The sequence below is a fragment of the Meriones unguiculatus genome, chromosome 12 (assembly GCF_030254825.1).
Source record: "Meriones unguiculatus strain TT.TT164.6M chromosome 12, Bangor_MerUng_6.1, whole genome shotgun sequence".
Lineage (NCBI taxonomy): Eukaryota > Metazoa > Chordata > Mammalia > Rodentia > Muridae > Meriones > Meriones unguiculatus.
Window position 1 is genome coordinate 86,598,806 of NC_083360.1, and position 17,315 is coordinate 86,616,120.

The window sequence follows — 17,315 nt, forward strand, 5'->3', positions numbered from 1 at the left end:
ACAAATACAGTTGAAATGCAGATAATCTTCTCAGACCTTGTTTTCAAAGAATCTTAGTGCTACCATTCAAAAGCCTTTTTAATAAGAGATAGAAAAATGTTCTTAAAATGTCATCTCTGCAAATTTGTGGTTTGCCAAATAGTCTGTCATGTTGTATTCACCCTTACCTCATCATGTCTAATTAAATAGGGATATTGTGCTTCTTGCTGCCCATTGATCCATCTTTAAACTTTGAGAAGGTTTCTCTTCAAATACTGTTAGGGGTCTTCTGTTGTAGGTTTCTTGTTATTTCAATCAACCTTAGTAGGAAATTTTATTTTAACCCAATACTGATGGTACTTGGTTGGCCTTGGGTCATGTAGGCAGAGGCACCTTTCTACCTAAATCATCTCAGAAATAACTGCTAGGAAATCTCTACCAGACTTGAATGGAGATACTTGATTTTATTTTTAAAAGTCACAGTATATAGTTGTACCCATAAGCCACGATAGGACTTACAACTTGATTAATTTAGGTATCAAGATTAGAGGACTCATTGAATATGAAAGTGCAAATTGCTAAAAACTCCTTTAATGTGGCTACAAAAGTCCCCAGGCAACAGCAGACAACAGAAATGTTTGTTCAGTGACCACTGCATTCTGGAAGGCTGCTCGTCTTTACAATTTCTGGGATTAGAGTTGCAGGAAGTCAATCATTCCTCCCATTTTAAGGGAAGAAAGGTTAAGTGCAGGCAGATCTTAACCCTCTCCATTCAGTGCCTGTGGACTTGTCTTAGCTACTGATTCCTGCACCTTTGCGAGTAGCTCGTTCCAGTATTTACTGGGGGAGCTGTATTCCTACTCACAGGGTTGGCATTGCCTGAGGCGCTGTTGTTTGCTCTTTTGTCTACACATAGCTCCCTGAGCCTTTGAATCCTTCACATTTCTGGCCTAGATCACTAGGCTGAACTCTGCTAGGCCCTACTTCCACCCATGTAGAAATGCCACATTGGTCTCAACCTTGCTAACCCGAGTGTGTCACTTTCACTCCTCCCATAACATAACCGTTTGACTTCCACAGCTGAAAAGCACTATATTCTGTTAAGTCAGGTCTGAACCAGGAATAGTACCCTGCCACAGCCTTCACTGCAGGGAAAGTTGTGACCCACCATGCCTGGCTTGTATAAAGGATGTTAAGTGTAGTTAAGTGGAATCATGCTGAATTGTTTAATGAAATCAAATTAAAAATACAGAGAAAGAACGTGTTCTGTTCCTGTAAAACTGCTACCTAGATGACTGCTGTCTGCGGTGGGTGAGAAGGTGGGAGCTGCTGTGCTTCCCTAGCTGGATCGCATTTACACAGCAGCATGCACAATCTACACGATTCTCAAAGCACGTGACCGTAGAGAAACCAAGAACTAGAGGAAAATGACAACTGTGTCTGGTTTAATTACAAACAAGAAAAGGATCACCAAGTGGCTACATCTTTTCAAGAATCTCACCAACTCCCAGGTCCTCTCGACCCTTATTAAGTTTGAATAGCCATAGTTGTTAGGTCAAAACCTGACCTTCATTTGGTCAAAACACCCTTTAAAGATGTTGATAATAATTCAAAGAGATACAAAACTTAGCACCTCTGTAATATGAAAATAAAAACAAAGGACAACCAAACAAGAACTTGATTTTGAAAAATCCAAAATATTCACAGCTGCCTGAGAGGAGATCTTGAGCATTCCACTTAAACAGATGCTCTCATATTCACAGGACGCCATTTGGACTAAAGTCAAAATGAATCCATTACTCGTTTCCTCTCCGGCTCTTCTTGTGACTTTTCTTAGACCTGAAATGGAATACATATAACTCATGAAGACAGTGACACTATGTTGACGCTGATGAGGACAGAACATTAGGTGCACTGTGTGTGTGTGTGTGTTGCATGGCTACATATGCATGTAAAGGCCGGAAGCTGTGACACTCCTGTCTTCGTTTATTGAGGCAGGATGTACTTGCTGGTCAGCTTTTATGGTCAGGTTGACAAAACAGTCACTTCGGGAAAGAGGAATCTCAGCTGAGGGTTTGTCTACACCAGAGTAGCCTCTGGCCATGTCTGAGAGACTGTCTTGACTGATGTGGGATAGTCTAGCCCGCTGGGGGCAGCACCATCCTGCGGTAGTTGGTTCTAGGCTGTGTGAAAAAGCTAGCCAGTGAGCAATTAAAAATAAAGTTGGGCGTGGTGGTTCATGCCTGTAATCCCAGCACTTAGGGAGGGGGAGGCAGGTGGATAGCTCTGAGTTCACGGCAAGCCTGCTCTACCAAGCAAGTCCAGGATAGCCAGGCTACACACACACACACACACACAAAAAAAAACCTGTCTCAAAAACAAAACAAAAAAACTTACAAAAATAAAAAAATTGGGCCTTAAAGCCCAGAAGAGTATAGATCTTTCCCTGTCCAAGGCTTTAATTCTCTAAAGAAAACAATGTACAAAAGAAGCTGAATTCTGGGATTTATGAGAAGAAAAAAAAAGCCTATTTGTCTTATATCAAGGAACTACAAATACATCAAAACCAAATTCCCCATCTTAACTGAAACTTTAACTTTTGAATGAAGACTAAGTGTGTGTGTGTGTGTGTGTGTGGCGCCCCTGCATATGTGTGCACACACGTGGAGCAGACGTGAACACGGAGTGTCTTCCTAAATCACGTGACGTTTTGAGACATGGTCTCTTACTGATTGGCTGGTCTGGCTGGCTAGCAAGTCAAGAGGTGTTCCCCACCAGAACTAAGGTTTCCGGCGCACCTGGGTGCTAACACAGCTGCCATGGACTGAGTTCCAGTCCCCATGCTTCCACAAACACAGTGTTCAATTTGTACAGCAGAGCTTTAACCCTTACCTTTCCGGAGACTTTGAGTGGCTCCTATGTCTGTGGCTACGGTGGTGACCTGGAAGAAAAGGCCACTGGGTGAGTTTCTGCTCTCCCACTCACAGGCCAGCATTGTCACCTCCCCCAGGTCCTCTCAGTCTCCTATTACTGTTTTAGCCTGTTCTGGGGACACCACTCAGTACGACACCTCTCTAACCTGGTCGATAGTTGCAGGGCATGCAGAAACAATATCATATGTCCAGAGTGTGTTATGGCTAATGTCACAAAACATTAGCTTAGGCCTTAACATTTATTACACTGGGCCTTACTTCTGTAATTTTGGATTAAAAAAAAAAAAGAAATCCCACTGCCATAGAAAAGTCCTAATAGAAGCTCAGAAAAGTCCTAACAGAAGCTCAGAAAAGTCCTAATGTGACCCCTACTTTTTAATTCGAGGTCTACCTTTTTCTGCTAGGTAGGCCAGCTTGCCATTTCATGCTGCTGGAGTCTTAAGAAGGAAAAGGCCCAAATACTACACCTGGGGACTTAGAGCGCGATCTGTGTCGTCTGTCTCTGGACCTGCTTCGATGGCGCCGTGGACTCTTGCTCCTGTGCCTTTCTCGGCGGGGAGAAGGGCTATAGAAAAGGAACAGCTCAGACATGCTTCGCAATAAACATTTACTTGCCCTCTCAAACCCTTGTCAGAACTGTCTAAGGACCCACCTTCTTCTTTTAGGGGATCTACTCCGCCTAAGGAGAGAAGATAAGATTAGTACGCTGAACATTACACTGCAAAGAGTAAAACCACCCCCACACCCCCACTTTTTGTAACAGAGAGGAATGCTGGGCACCAAACACAGCGGCTTCTGATTCCTAGTAGATCATTTCTAACACGCTGACCTTGCAACTTTTTTGACCCGTAGAATAATAGTAAATACAACAAATAGACAATGAAAAAAAAACTTGAATGAAAGGACCTGTTTGGCTCTTAAATTATGACACCATCTTCAGAACTTACCCAGTTTAACCTGCTCAAGGATGGGAGGTACAGAGAAGCTGTCCCAGTCATCCTAATAATACTACTCTATACCATGGGAAATACATTATCACAATAGGCGAGCAGACATAACTGTACATCCAAGCCCAGCTTGACCACAAACGAAATGAACTGAGAGATCTGCCTGCCTCTGTCTCCTGAGTGCTGGGATTAAAGGCATGCCACCACCCCCAGCACAAATGAGGTTTTTAAGGGTGATGGTTCAATAGTAACAGGAAAACAGATACCCTGGCAAACATTCTCTGTAGGCTAATAATTTTCCTTCCATGAAAGTCAAAGTTCCCGGCTGACGTGCTGCAGTCCTACCTTCTGGGAGAGCGACTCCGGCTTCTCCTATACCGCAGGGCAGGTGATCGCCGTGGCTTGTCCAAATCTCGGTAGCTTCTCCGTCGGTGGTCAGGTGAGGGCACTCGCTCCAGCTTGAAAAGAGATACTGGCTTTTAAAGGCTGGCATGCAGAACAGTCACAGCCCCTCCCTATTCTGCCCACTGTCCTCTACCAAGTGACTTCACAACAGTGACTTTACTACCTAATGACAGAAAAGGGGAAGAACACACAGTTCTCAGGAACCTTTTCACTTTTATCAGCTGCCTCCAACTGTGAGTACAATAAGAATAATGTTTATTTCCTTAAGAATGCGAGAGGAAGATTTAGAAGAAAGGTCAGTAATGTTAAATACAAAGTCAGTGGAATTTAATCTAGCTCTACAAAAAGTGTATGTAACAGCAGGAGTTGGGCACAGTGGCACACGCCTTTAATCCTAGCACTGGGATGGCTGAGGCAGGTGGATCTCCGTGAGTTCCAGGCCATTCTGATATATACAGTTCCAGGACAGCCAGAGCCACATACCCTGTTTGAAAAAAACAACAAAAAGAGAAAGCGTAGCAATACCCAGATTGTTATCTGCATATAACCTGCTGTTACTAGAAATAAGGACTTCTTGGACAAATGTCTACTTTCATGTTTGCAGCAGAAGTAGACAAGAAGAGTCTAGAACACACCACCATCATATAAAAATCTATGAAGGTATCAAGAAATCTCAGAAATCTTGTTGGTTAAGAGGTCTCTGTGGGCCAAAGATGGGGCAGTTTAAGAATCTATCTGGGTATGGATTAACAAACCAAACTTGCTTAAACTAGGACAAGAAAGCATCACCTTGGGCGGACACTAAAGAACCAACATGACTTTGTGTCTGTCTTACCACACGAGAAATTGCAGGCAGACAGTGTCCTGGACTGTAGCCTTTTCATTATGAAAACATAAATGCTGATATAGAAAATTTCCCCCTTATTAAAATTCCAGGTAAAGGAAAGGAAGATATAAAAGAAGTAGGATATATCACCATTGTATAACCTGCATAAGCACTGACCTTCAGTGGACCCAAATATTACAGGGAGACAGGGCCAGGGGGATGGCTCAGTGTTCACACTGAGAAAAAGAGAACATGAGTGTGAGAGAATGAGACTATGCCAGCCAAACACGGTGGCTCACACCTAGCACTTAGGAAGCTGGAGGCAGGAAGAGCAGGAGACTGAGGTCACCTTAGGCTATGCAGCGTGTTCACGGTCCGCCTGGGTTACTCAAGACCCTACCTAAAAAGACAAAACAACTATAAAAGGCCTGTATTTGTTCATTTCCCAGAGAAGAGTACACCAATCCTGCACGACTTCTGGCCACAGAGGCTGGCCTCTCCTCTTGTATTTACTCTAAAGGGAACTGAGACACCTCATTTGCACTGTCCGGGACCCATGGCAACATCTGTACTTCCTCTCTTGCTTTTTAAGTGTTTTACAGTTAAAGCATTGTTTCTTTTTTTTAATAATTTACTTAATTTTATTTTACGTGCATTAGTGTGAAGGTGTCAGATCCGTTGGAATTGGTATTACAGACGGCTGTGAGCTGCCATGTGGTGCTGGGAATTGAACCCAGGTCCTTTGGAAGAGCACACAGTGCTCTTAACCACTGAGCCATCTCTCCAGCCCCTAAAGCATTCTTATTTTGTGTATATGTGTTTTGCTCTGCATGTATGTCTTGTACACTGTATATGTACAGTGCTTACAGAGGCCAGAAGACGAACTGGAGTTAGAAAAGATGCCGTGTGGGCGCTGGGAATTAAACCTCTGTCCTCTGGAGGAGCAGCCAATGCTTTTAACTGCTGAGCCATCTCTCCAGCCTGTGTATATTTTTAATTCTCTGAGGCCACAACGGCAAAGTGCCTGTCCGAAATGTTTACCTTCCAAGACCAATTACCAATTTTGGTACCAATTTGCATAGATTAGAATGCACTGTTCTTTCTCTTCAAACCGTATTAACTTTAGGTTGCTGTTATAGGACACAGATTTCCCTACACAACACTTATGGCTATGAACACAGGTTTACTGCAGTAGCTCTTACCTATAAGCCTCTTGGTGTTTTTTTCCTGGAAACATATTTTAGATTTTTCCAGAGAGGACAGATACACTGTTTAATCTGAAAAAGGGTTTACTATGCTCTCCACATATTAAATGACTATATGTTTTGGGATTTTGTTGTTTTAGTTTTCTGAGGCACGGTCTTGCTAAATATAGCATGAGGTGGTCTGCAGCCTGTGTAGCCCAGGCTAGACTTCAAACTCCTAATTTGTGTTTACCTCCTAGGTGCTGGGATTTCAGACAACCACACCCATTACATTTAGGAAACTGTTATTATAGTATGATTTGAGCGCCCATATTTTCTAAACAACATGAAAGCCATGATTTTTGTTTACTAGTGTGTGTGTACTAGAAATTGAACCTAGGGCCTGAAGCATGTTAGGTAAGTATGCTACTACTGAGTTGAAGCTTAGCCTCATAATACAATTTTTTTTTAAAGATTTATTTATTGTTTACACCGTTTTCTGCCTGCATGCCAGAAGAGGGTGTCGGATCTCATTATAGATGGTTGTAAGCCCACCATGTGGTTGCTGGGAATTGAACTCAAGACCTTTGGAAGAACAGTCAGGGCTCTTAATCACTGAGCCATTTCTCCAGCCCCCATAATACAATTTTTAACAATTCACTTCCCAAACTTTTATCCATGATAGTGTTTAATTGGTTTGTTACATTCTGTAGCACATTCCTCTACAAGTAATTTATCATTTCCTTTACAATGTTTCTATTTTCATGATTTCGCTTAATTTTGTTTCATCTTAGTGGTATTCAAAATCTGTGATGTTACTCTGCATTGAAGGTGTATGTGGGGACTAGGCCTGGAACAAATATTTCTAAAGTTTTTATGCTTGGTGTACTAGACACAGACCTTAATCCCAGTGCCCAGGTGGGTTTCTGAGTTTGAGGCTAGCCTGCTCTACATCGTGAAACCCTGTCTCTTAAGAAACAAAAACATAATACCCCATAAAACCGTCTTTTATGTTAGCAACAAAAAACCAAAAGGAATTTAGGAATAACGTAACAGGAAGTCTAGAAGAACTGAGTGTAGGGAGCCTGTACAAGTCTAAGGTAAACCTCTAATAACCCGTTAAAGCCTTAGCCCATGTTTGTGGATGTCGATGCCATTGCCATCTCTGTTCCCAGGGATTCAGTTACAAACTAAACGGAAGTTTTATTCTTAAAAAAAGATAATAATTCCTGCTGGATGTGTGTATTTGTGAAAGTGCACAGACACACTTGCACGTAAGGGTGGGTGCCCTTAGAGGCTAGAGGGCTACTTCCTTTCTTGCTAACCCTTACAGCTTTCATACATGCCTTACCTTCTCATCCTCCTCTTCCTCCTCTTCACTAGACTCCACGTCATCCATGTCCTCTTCCAGAGCACTAACTCGAGGCTCCAGTTGCTCGGCTTCCTCTAGCACATAACGTTTCTAAAGAAGACACAGTAAAAGTTAAAAGTCATTGCCATTTCTTCCATGTTTGGATCCTAACGCTGAGCTTCTGGGGTTGACAGAAAAGCCATGGAAGCACAGCTCGGATATGATATTACTTTCCTAAGTAGTCAATGTACCTGGAATCCACATGCTTTTTAAGTTCCCCTACAAGTAGAAACAGAATGCTTAAGAGAACAAGTTCATTTTCAATTGCTTCTATTTCCTGTGTTCTTATACTATAAGGTCAATGTATTGTCAATCAGTTTGTGTGTAGTCAAAAATGTTAACTTCAGGGCTGGAGAGATGATTCAGTGATTAAGAACACTTGTTGCACTTGAAGAGGATGTGAGTTCAGTCCCCAGGACCCACATGGTAACGCACCAGTTCCAAGGGATCCCAGGTCCTCTTCTGGCACTCTCTGGTGGAAGCTGAGAACTGATTCTCAAAAGTTGTCCTCTGGCCCTACACACAGCACGTGCATACACACACACATGTATGCACACACACCAATGATTAATAAAAATAAAATCTAAAAAGCAAATGTTTTAACTTCTAATTAATTAATTAATTATACAGCATTCTGCCTGCACACCAGAAGAGGATACCAGATCTCATTATAGATGGCTGTGAGCTACCATGTGGTTGCTGGGAACTGAACTCGGGACCGTTGAAAGAGTAGCCAGTGCTCTTAACCCCTGGGCCATCTCTCCAGCCCCCAAATGTTTTAATCTCGTAAAGACACATTTGTTACTTTGCATGTGACACATGTACACGAGTGTGCAAATATAAATGCCCATGCTTGCCCATGGAGGCCAGAGCAGGGCCCTGGGTGTCCTTGGTCTCTACCTTACCATACCAAAGCAAGTCTTTGCCTAAACTGGAAGTATATCATCTTGGCTATGCTATCTGGCCAGGAAGTTTTGAGGATTTGTCTGTCTCTGCCTGCTAAGCTGGGGTTACACGCACTTAGCAGCCATGCTTTGTACATGGGTGCTGGGGACTTGAACTCAGGTCCTCATGTTTACAGAACAAACACTAACCCACTGAGCAATTTCCTCAGCACAGGGTGTCTTGTTTTTTGTTGTTGCTTGTTTTGAGGGAGTTGGTAGATTGTTTTTGAGACAGTGTCTCACTATGAAGGCTTGGTTGTCCTAGAACTAAACCAAGATGGCCTCAAATTCAGAGACTACCTCCTAAGTGCTAGGATTAAAGCCTTGCACCACAATGCCTGGCACAATAACCTTTCAGTAAGGGTGTTTAGTTTTTTCACATGTGCTGGGGAACTCATGTAGAGGTCAGAATCTTAGTGTCATTTCCTGCCTCTACTTTGAGGCAAGGTCTCTTGCTCACTGCTGTGTAGGCCAGGTTGGCTGAACTGCAAGCTCCTGGCAATTATCCTGTCTCTGTCTTCCATCTCCTGGAAGTGTACTCTGTGTAGGTTCTGAGGCTCTGAACTCAGGTGTCAGGCTTGTGCAGCAAATAGCCATTTGCTCTGCCCTAAGGATTCTCCTTTTTTTTTTGTGAGTAAGACCTCCTATGTAGCTACTGGCTGTCCTGAGATTAACATCTCCTTGCCCCAGCCTCTGGAGTATGAGGGATTAAAGACATGCACCATCCCATTCAAGTTGCCTTTTTTGACACAACAAACATGGTATATTTAAAGTAGAAAACTAAGTTTTAACATATAAGTAGATGCTTGAAATTGTCATTACAATCAAGATAGTAAATTTCTTCCTCTCATTCCCTTAAACTGTCCTGAAGGTCTACTTTAGAGATGGAAGGAGAGGAACAAGTGGCTAACAGTCACAGATATCACAACCCGGCTGACTTCTTTCCCTACAGTTACACATTAGGCAGAACAATTTCTTGATTCCTTCATTCCTTCCTTTCTTGTCTCAGTATGGAACCCTGGCTGGCTTGGAACCTCCTGGGTAGACCAGACTAGCCTTAAACTCAAACAGAAATGCCTGCCTCAGCCTCCTAAATGCTGGGACTGAAAGCATGCACCACCACACCTGGCACAATTTCCTTTGAGTCCAGCCCTCCCCATCCCGAATCTGACCCCTTTTCTTCTCAGCAAGAATTTCTCCTTTTATACACAGGCTCTGCAATAACACAGGCACTTGGGCTACCTGCTCATTCAGTCAGCTCTCCCCTACAGCACACTCCACTTCACTTCAGGTTATCCACCATATCTTTTTTCTCGTTATAGGCTGCAAAGTAGTTTTAAAACTGAAAATCTTATCTTAGGCAGGCATGGTGGTAAAAGCCTATAATCCCAGTTTGTGGAAGAGACAGAGGAGGCGAGAGGGCAGCCTGGTTTATATGGTCATTTCCAGGCCAGTTATTGTTATATGGCCAAGACCACATCCAAAACAACAAAACACCACCAAGCACTGCACAAACTCGGGAGGACTGAGGTGCTTCATGGATAATCACCACTTGGGATATGAGCCAAGATGATAAACAAGAAGTTTAAGGAACTGAATGCCTACCTTCTCATTCCAAATTACCTTTTTCTGTTTCATAGCCTAACTTACAAATTTGAAAAGACAATACTCCAGCTACAACATCTGTGATGATACATCCTGAAAAACCTTTTTTCTATTCATTTTCAAACCCAGCAGGAAACATTACCTGCTTCTATCCATTCCCATCCTCTATAAATTTTGCTGTAAGCACTTATTAAGACATTCTTACGGCTTCTGTGTTTCAGTAAGCATTTGTGTGGAGGTAAGAGGTGACTAATGATAGACCACTGTCTCATACCTGCAGCCGTGGCAAAATGATATCACAGACTCTCTCACTGTGCAGTAGGTCATCAATGAACTCATCCACATGCATCAGTTCAAACTCTGGAAGAGAAAACAATCAGTTCAAGCACGCTGGACATGACTCTGTTAACTAAAAAGTAGAAAGATCATGAAATTTTAATATGAAGTGCCCTACAGGCCATGTCTATTTATTATTTATTGACTTTGGAGATGAGAACTGAACCTAGGGCCTTGTGCTTGCCTAGCTACTGCTCAGCCAGAGCTCATCCCCAGCTGTAGCATTGTGCTCCTGGGCTAAGTCTCCAACCCTCTTTAAAAACTTTTAATTACATTTATTATTTATTGCATGCGTGCACACACAAGCGTGTACGTGTGCACATGCTTTTGCCACAGTATGTGTGCAAGGGTCAGGGAAAAGCATCCCAAAAGCCTTCCTCTCCTTCCACTTTGTGGGATCCAGGCTTACATCAGTCTTACAGAATGGATCAGCCCAATCAAGACTAAGAGATGAACGAGTCTGTTTCAAGTAACAGAAGGGTGGTGGGTATAGTTCAATGGTAGGGTACTTGCCTTATATGAGCTTATAAATTCAATTCCTACCAACACCACCAGAATAACAAAACAAAAAACAGGAGACACAAACATAAAAGTTAACACAGACAGTTTTGAATTACGTAGGATAATCTTGAATAGATGGGCAACTCAAGATTATATAACTCCAGTTAATTTTAATAGGTCACCTAATTGTAATTTTTCTCATTAACTCATAATGTCCCTGAATATACAGTATTTCTATTGTAGGGGCCTGTGGTCAGATACCGCAGCAGGTAAAACCACTTGTTACACAAGCCTGATGGTCTGAGCTGGATCCTGGAACCCACAGCGGAAGAAGTGGACCAACCCTCAGATTCTTTTGTCTTCTCCCCCTGCACCACAGCACACATGTGCTTACAACCATGCACACAGACAAATCAGTAAAACAAAGAGCTATTTTTATAGTTTAAAAGTGATAGTTTTTAGAATCTCCATACTAACATTATCTTAGCTTTACGGTTCTCAGTTACAAGTGCCTCTGCATGCCTCTGTCACCCTACTTAAAGAGCGTCTACATGGTTCTCAGTTACAAGTGCCTCTGCATGCCTCTGTCACCCTACTTAAAGAGTGTCTACTGTGTTCATCAGGGAGTCGACGGGGCGCACTTAACATACCCTCATGTGCAGAACTACCACAGAACAAAAACTTACCTGGCCTAAAGAGTCAACACTGTGAGAAACACCAGCTTACTTAACCTCGTTCCAGAATGACCACAGTAATGCCCACCTGTTCAGCATGCTGCTTCCAGTCCATGACAATAACATCTAGACCATCACCAACTCTCCATATATACTGTTTCCATGAAGGTATGCTTTGTTCTGTTTTTTGTTCTTCTTGTGTACTAGCCCTGGCTGTCCTGGACTTGCTTTGTAGACCAGACTAGTCTTGAATGAAGATCTGCCTGCCTGTGCCACCCAAGTGCTGGGATTAAGTGCATGGGCCACCACAGCCGGCAAAGATATGTTTGAGAATTCTGAGACTGAGAATTTCTGAGACAAAAATCTTAAATCTGAAACAATCTCAAATCCGAGACTTTGGAACATGGCCATGATGCTCATTATGCTTTGGATTTTGGAGTATTTGAAGTTTCTGGATAGAGATGCTATACAACGGTCCCAAAACCTGAAATGCCTTGAAACCTGCAGCAATCTGGCCATTTTGAGTAAGGGATATTTATCTTATACTAAATTGCTACTTTTTTATATCCCAAAGAAGGTGTGTCTCTGAGAGGTTCTGATTATATCACCACAACCCCTTCCTCAGCACAGGTGTGTCTCCGAGGGCAAGGTCTGTAGCTCAGTGGCAGAACACTCACCTCACATGCACAATTCTCCAATACACCCTCCCTAGGCTCAGTTCTCCAATACTCTCCCTCCCAAGACAACAGGCATGTCAACGCACACTTGTAATTCCCATATTTGGGAGGCAGAGACCAGAGAACCAGAAGTTTGAGGTCATCCTCAGCTACAGTGTTGAAGGTCAGCCTGGGTTATGTGCTCTCAAAACAAGACAAAAGAAAACAAAGGTATGTCTATAAAATGCTTAGAGATGTCTCCTTGCATATGCTTAGTATTTTTCAGTGGAGTCCCTACATGAATGACACCAGTTTACTTAGTCTACAAAGTACAGCACAGCATGGAATACAGTCCTAGAGAAGAACCCTGCAGGGGAGAAAAATGTGAAACTGTAGTACTTGGAAACTGATCTTGGGCAGGCTAAAACAGTTTTTATAAAGAATCCATCTACATCTACATCTTGTGGATGAAGCACATGAGGAAGTTCTATCTGATGTACATCAGTGTTTAACCAAAAATGGAGCAGGAAAGAGAGGCAGCCGTGTTCATGTTTCCAATGAGGGAGACGGAAAATTCGATTGAAGACAGCAACAATACAGATGAAGAGAAACATTTAGTGTATGTGGAAATGAGTAGAAAAGCGAGTAAAATATAAATGGCTGAGGAATAACAGCCTAGAGACTTGGCATCATACTCACCTCCATTTCTGTTCTGGCTCTTGATTTTCCGGTAATCATTGTACAAAGGCTCCAAGTACTTGTAGCAATCAATTGCAGTTCCTGTCAGCCTCATGTAAAGTGCCCCCAACATCCGGACATACCTAACAGAGATGATTGTGAAAACAATAGGCCATCCTAGAAGTTCCTGAGTTTTAGAACTGGCTTTTCTCATGACAATGTTGAATAAAAGTGTTCTGCTTTGTTTATTTCTTATCAGATAAAGTCATAATTCTAAAGGTTGTATAGAACAGATGATGGAGGGGTAATCAACTTTCTAATCTTACAATTACTAGCTGTTCAGGGTTGGTACATGCTGCTTAACTTTAAGACAGATCATCTGTAAAACCTCACAGAATTAGCCTCAGATTTCAAAAAGTCAGGAAGTTTAACACACTAGGCATAATGTTTTATAACAATACCAGAACACACATACATAGGCACAAATGTAGGTTCTGGAAAAAGGTGAAAGCCATATAGGTTAAAATCCTTCCCAAATGCCAGGCACATGCCTGTAATCCCAGCACTCAGGGAGCCAGAGGCAGGTAGATCTATCTCTGTGAGTTTGAGACCAGCCTGGTCTTACAAATTGAGTCTAGTACACCCAAGACTACACAGAGAAACCCTGTCTTGAAAATAAATAAATAAATAGATAAAAATTAAAAACCCACTTCGTAAGTTACCAACTTTGATAACAGACATTTACCTTGTTTTCTCAAGCTCTAAAATGGAGAAGCCACTACCTAACTCACAGCCTTGGTACAACTAAATAAACGCAAGGAAAACTGTAGTGTTACAAAGAACATGGGCATGTGTTAAGTCTTTACAAAGTTAGCTGTTTTTTTTTAATTTTAATTTTTTTGGTAATATCTTTTTCTTTATCTCATATTTCTAATTCCTTACTCAAATCTCCATTTGAAATCCAAGCTAAATCGTATGAGAAGAACAGTATAGCAAAGAATAAGCATTCTGACAGGAATGATATAGCTGAGGTCTCACACTCAAGAGGCAGAGGATGGAGAACTGCCATAAATACAGAGCCAGCCATGGCTACACTGTAAGGCAGATCTCAACTAAAAAACAAAACAAAACTCACAAAAGGAAAATGAACTCTGAAGCCAGCTCTGCCTCCCCAGTTCACAGCCCTGCATTTGTTCTGCCACTTACTAGTTGTCTGACCTTAAGCAAATTACTTACAATCCCCGTGCCTCAGTGTCTGCCCATGTATGATAGGCATAATATTTTTAAGGCAGTGGTGTGAAAACTGGGTGAATTACTATATATAAAGCCCTTAAAACACAGCGTGATTCACAATCAGCTAGCACAGCCGCCTCCTACACTGCCTCTGAATTCCTTGAGAATGGCTAACAGGGAACAGCTGATGGTTTTACCATGCCCTGGCTAAGATACAGCGCTAACCTGTGAACTAACACCCTGGATTGTAGGACTCCCACCTCTGGTGCCTACCAGCATATCATTCGGAGGAGACAGTTTGTGCTTGTGTGTGTGTGTATATGTGTTTGTATACATACAAATATTATGTGTGCATATTTATTTAATCTGTGAAACCCTTTTGGGGGAGGAGGAAGTTACCAAGACTGATAAAGTAGAAGGTCTACATAACCACACAGACAAAATCCAAGTTCAAGGAAGGGCCTGTGGAAATGAGACACATAACATTCAGTCCTACTAACAAAGCCAGTTCTGAACCACTAAAATTTTTGTACTAGTTAAGATTGTACTCCCTTGGGGGCTGGAGAGATGGCTCAGAGGTTAAGAGCACTGGCTGCCCTTCCTAAGGTCCTGAGTTCAATTCCCAGCAACCACATGGTGGCTCACAACCATCTATAATGAGATTTGGTGTCCTGACAGGTATACAAGCAGACAGAACACTGTATACATAATAAATAAATCTTAAAAAAAAAAATTGTACTCACTTGAAATCTTCATTTTTTATGAACTCAACAATGATATCCTTCTCAGGCTGAATTTGAAGCATCTTCAAAGTTAAACACAGAAAAGGAGTTGGCTTGATGTTTCCTCCATACACACCGCCCACGAACCTCAATTCCATGGCTTTGTCAACTACAAGTTCAGCTAAAACAACCAAAAACAAACAGTGACATCTCAGACATATTAAAGGCCTTAGCATTCTTGTTTAGAAGGTTAAATAGCCAACAAGAATTTAATATTAGAACAAGAGCTTATTAATAACGGTAGTAAAAATGACAGCCTGAAAAATAAACAAAACAAACTGAGCATGGTGGCACATGTTTTCAATCCCAGCACTCAAGAGGCAGAGGCAGAGGCAGGCAGATCTCTGAGTTCGAGGCTAGCCTGGTCTACAGAGAGAGAGTTCCAGGACAGCCAGGGCTACACAAGCCTGGAACTACCCCATTGAAGGAAGAAACACCCCTTATCCCAGCGCCCACTAATTGTTTAGTTCATCAAAGAAGGATAGGACTCAAGAGTCCTTATACAACAATTCCTGGAGAAAAAAAGTCCTGTCACTACCACCAGTTGCCAGCGGGTAATGGCACGCGCCTTTAATTCAGCACTTGAGAAGCAGAGGCAGGAGGATCTCGGTAAGTTTTATACCAGCCTGTTCTACAGATTGAACTCCAGGATAACCAGGGCTCCACAGAGAAACCCTTTCTCAAAAATAAAATATAAAATAAAATAATAAAATAAAATAAAAAATAAAAACCAACCATCCAACCAACCAAACATTTCCTATCAATTGTCCTGATTTCCAGCTAAGGATAATGAGGGCAAAAAAAAAAAAAAAGGTTAAGTGAATTTACATGCTCAGATCCACAGCTAGATTCCCAGCACATGAATTTGAACAAAGCTAGGAAAACTGTTAAGACAGCTACTCTCAAGCACTTATATAACCCAGCACACAGGAGGCAGCAGCACATCACTGCTGAGTTCTGAGGCCAGCTTGGTCTACAAAGACAGCTTCAGGATAGCCAGCACTTAAGAGAAACCCTGTCTTAAAACACACACACACACACACACACATACACACGAAAAAAAGGAGGAGGAGGACAAGGTAGTGGTGGTACGTAAGACAAAGGCAAATGGATCTTTGTATGTTCAAGGCCAGTCTGGTCTACACAATGAGACCCTGTCTCAAAAAAAAAAAAAAATTCCAAAAGAAAAAGTAGAATTTGTATTAGAACAGAGAATATACCTCAGTGGTACAGAGCTTCCCCGGCAAGTGCCAACTGTGTTCAAGTCCCTAGTACCCCAGTAAGAAAATTAATTAACTTGCATTAGTAATCAAGAATGAAAATACTACGCCATTTACGAACACGAGAATTTGGTTACAGGCATGGTGACGCTCCTTTAGCATCGTCAGAAACCTGTGTTCTAGGAGCTGTATTCAGCCCCTGAGGTCAACATATCTGCTGTTTGGGAGACAGCAGACTATCTATCAAACAACGGAGCGGCTCAAAGAACCTAAAGAAATCCTTCAGCATCAAGACCGACCCCGTCAGCCAGACGGATCACTGTGAGTTCGAGGCCATTCTGGTCTACAGAGTGAGTTTCAGGACAGCCAGGACTAAACAGAGAAACCCCGTCTCGAAAATACAAACACATACAACAAACAAAAAACCGAGAGAGAGAGAGAGAAACAAAAAGAAAAAAGAATGAAGAAGAAAAGAGAAGAGCGTGTCAAATCCGTTTGTGTCCTCACTCACTGTGTAGGCAAGTGTGGGAACGAAGCAGTTTGCGTGAATGGGTGACACTCTTCTCCAGTGCCACCCCCGGGGGAGGGTTCTGCCCTTCCTCAGTCAGAAGAAAGCAGCCGCCCGCCGCCACTCACCGGTGAGTCCGAAACATTCTTCCTTCCAGTACTTGGACTCGTAGATTCGCGTCCGGATGATCTTCTCCACTAGATACTGAGGGTTGGTGCCGTGGATGCTGTGAGCATCCTTCACCGTCCGGTTCGCCATTTCAGAACGCCTTCAGTTGTACTTCCGTCGGCTTTCTCAATACGTCACAGCCAAGTTAAAAAAAAAAAAAAAAAAAAAAAAGGCGACGGGAGCTGGGAGAAGAGCGAAGAGCGACCCGCGGGGTAGGCGGAAGCCGCGACGCGGAAGCCCCCTTGCCCGGATCTACGCACTGGCCCTGTGAGCTACGGCTGCAGCAGCTTGGCGGAAGTGCGTCATGCGTCGGCGGGCGGGGCGA

The 17,315-nt window shown here is 42.6% G+C and overlaps 1 protein-coding gene across 1 annotated transcript; it reads right to left on the bottom strand.

Moving 5' to 3' along the window:
- Positions 1-1,397: 1,397 nt before the first annotated feature.
- On the bottom strand, positions 1,398-17,249 carry Prpf38a (pre-mRNA processing factor 38A). The gene is made up of 10 exons (XM_021661010.2): positions 16,951-17,249; positions 15,056-15,215; positions 13,101-13,222; positions 10,509-10,594; positions 7,626-7,736; positions 4,205-4,317; positions 3,565-3,591; positions 3,380-3,477; positions 2,872-2,920; positions 1,398-1,818 (listed from the first exon to the last, which is right to left on the bottom strand). Exons 1-10 carry the CDS (start codon positions 17,078-17,080, stop codon positions 1,776-1,778), a joined length of 939 nt encoding a protein of 312 aa, XP_021516685.1. The 5' UTR covers positions 17,081-17,249; the 3' UTR covers positions 1,398-1,775.
- Between the last annotated feature and the right edge of the window lie 66 nt (positions 17,250-17,315).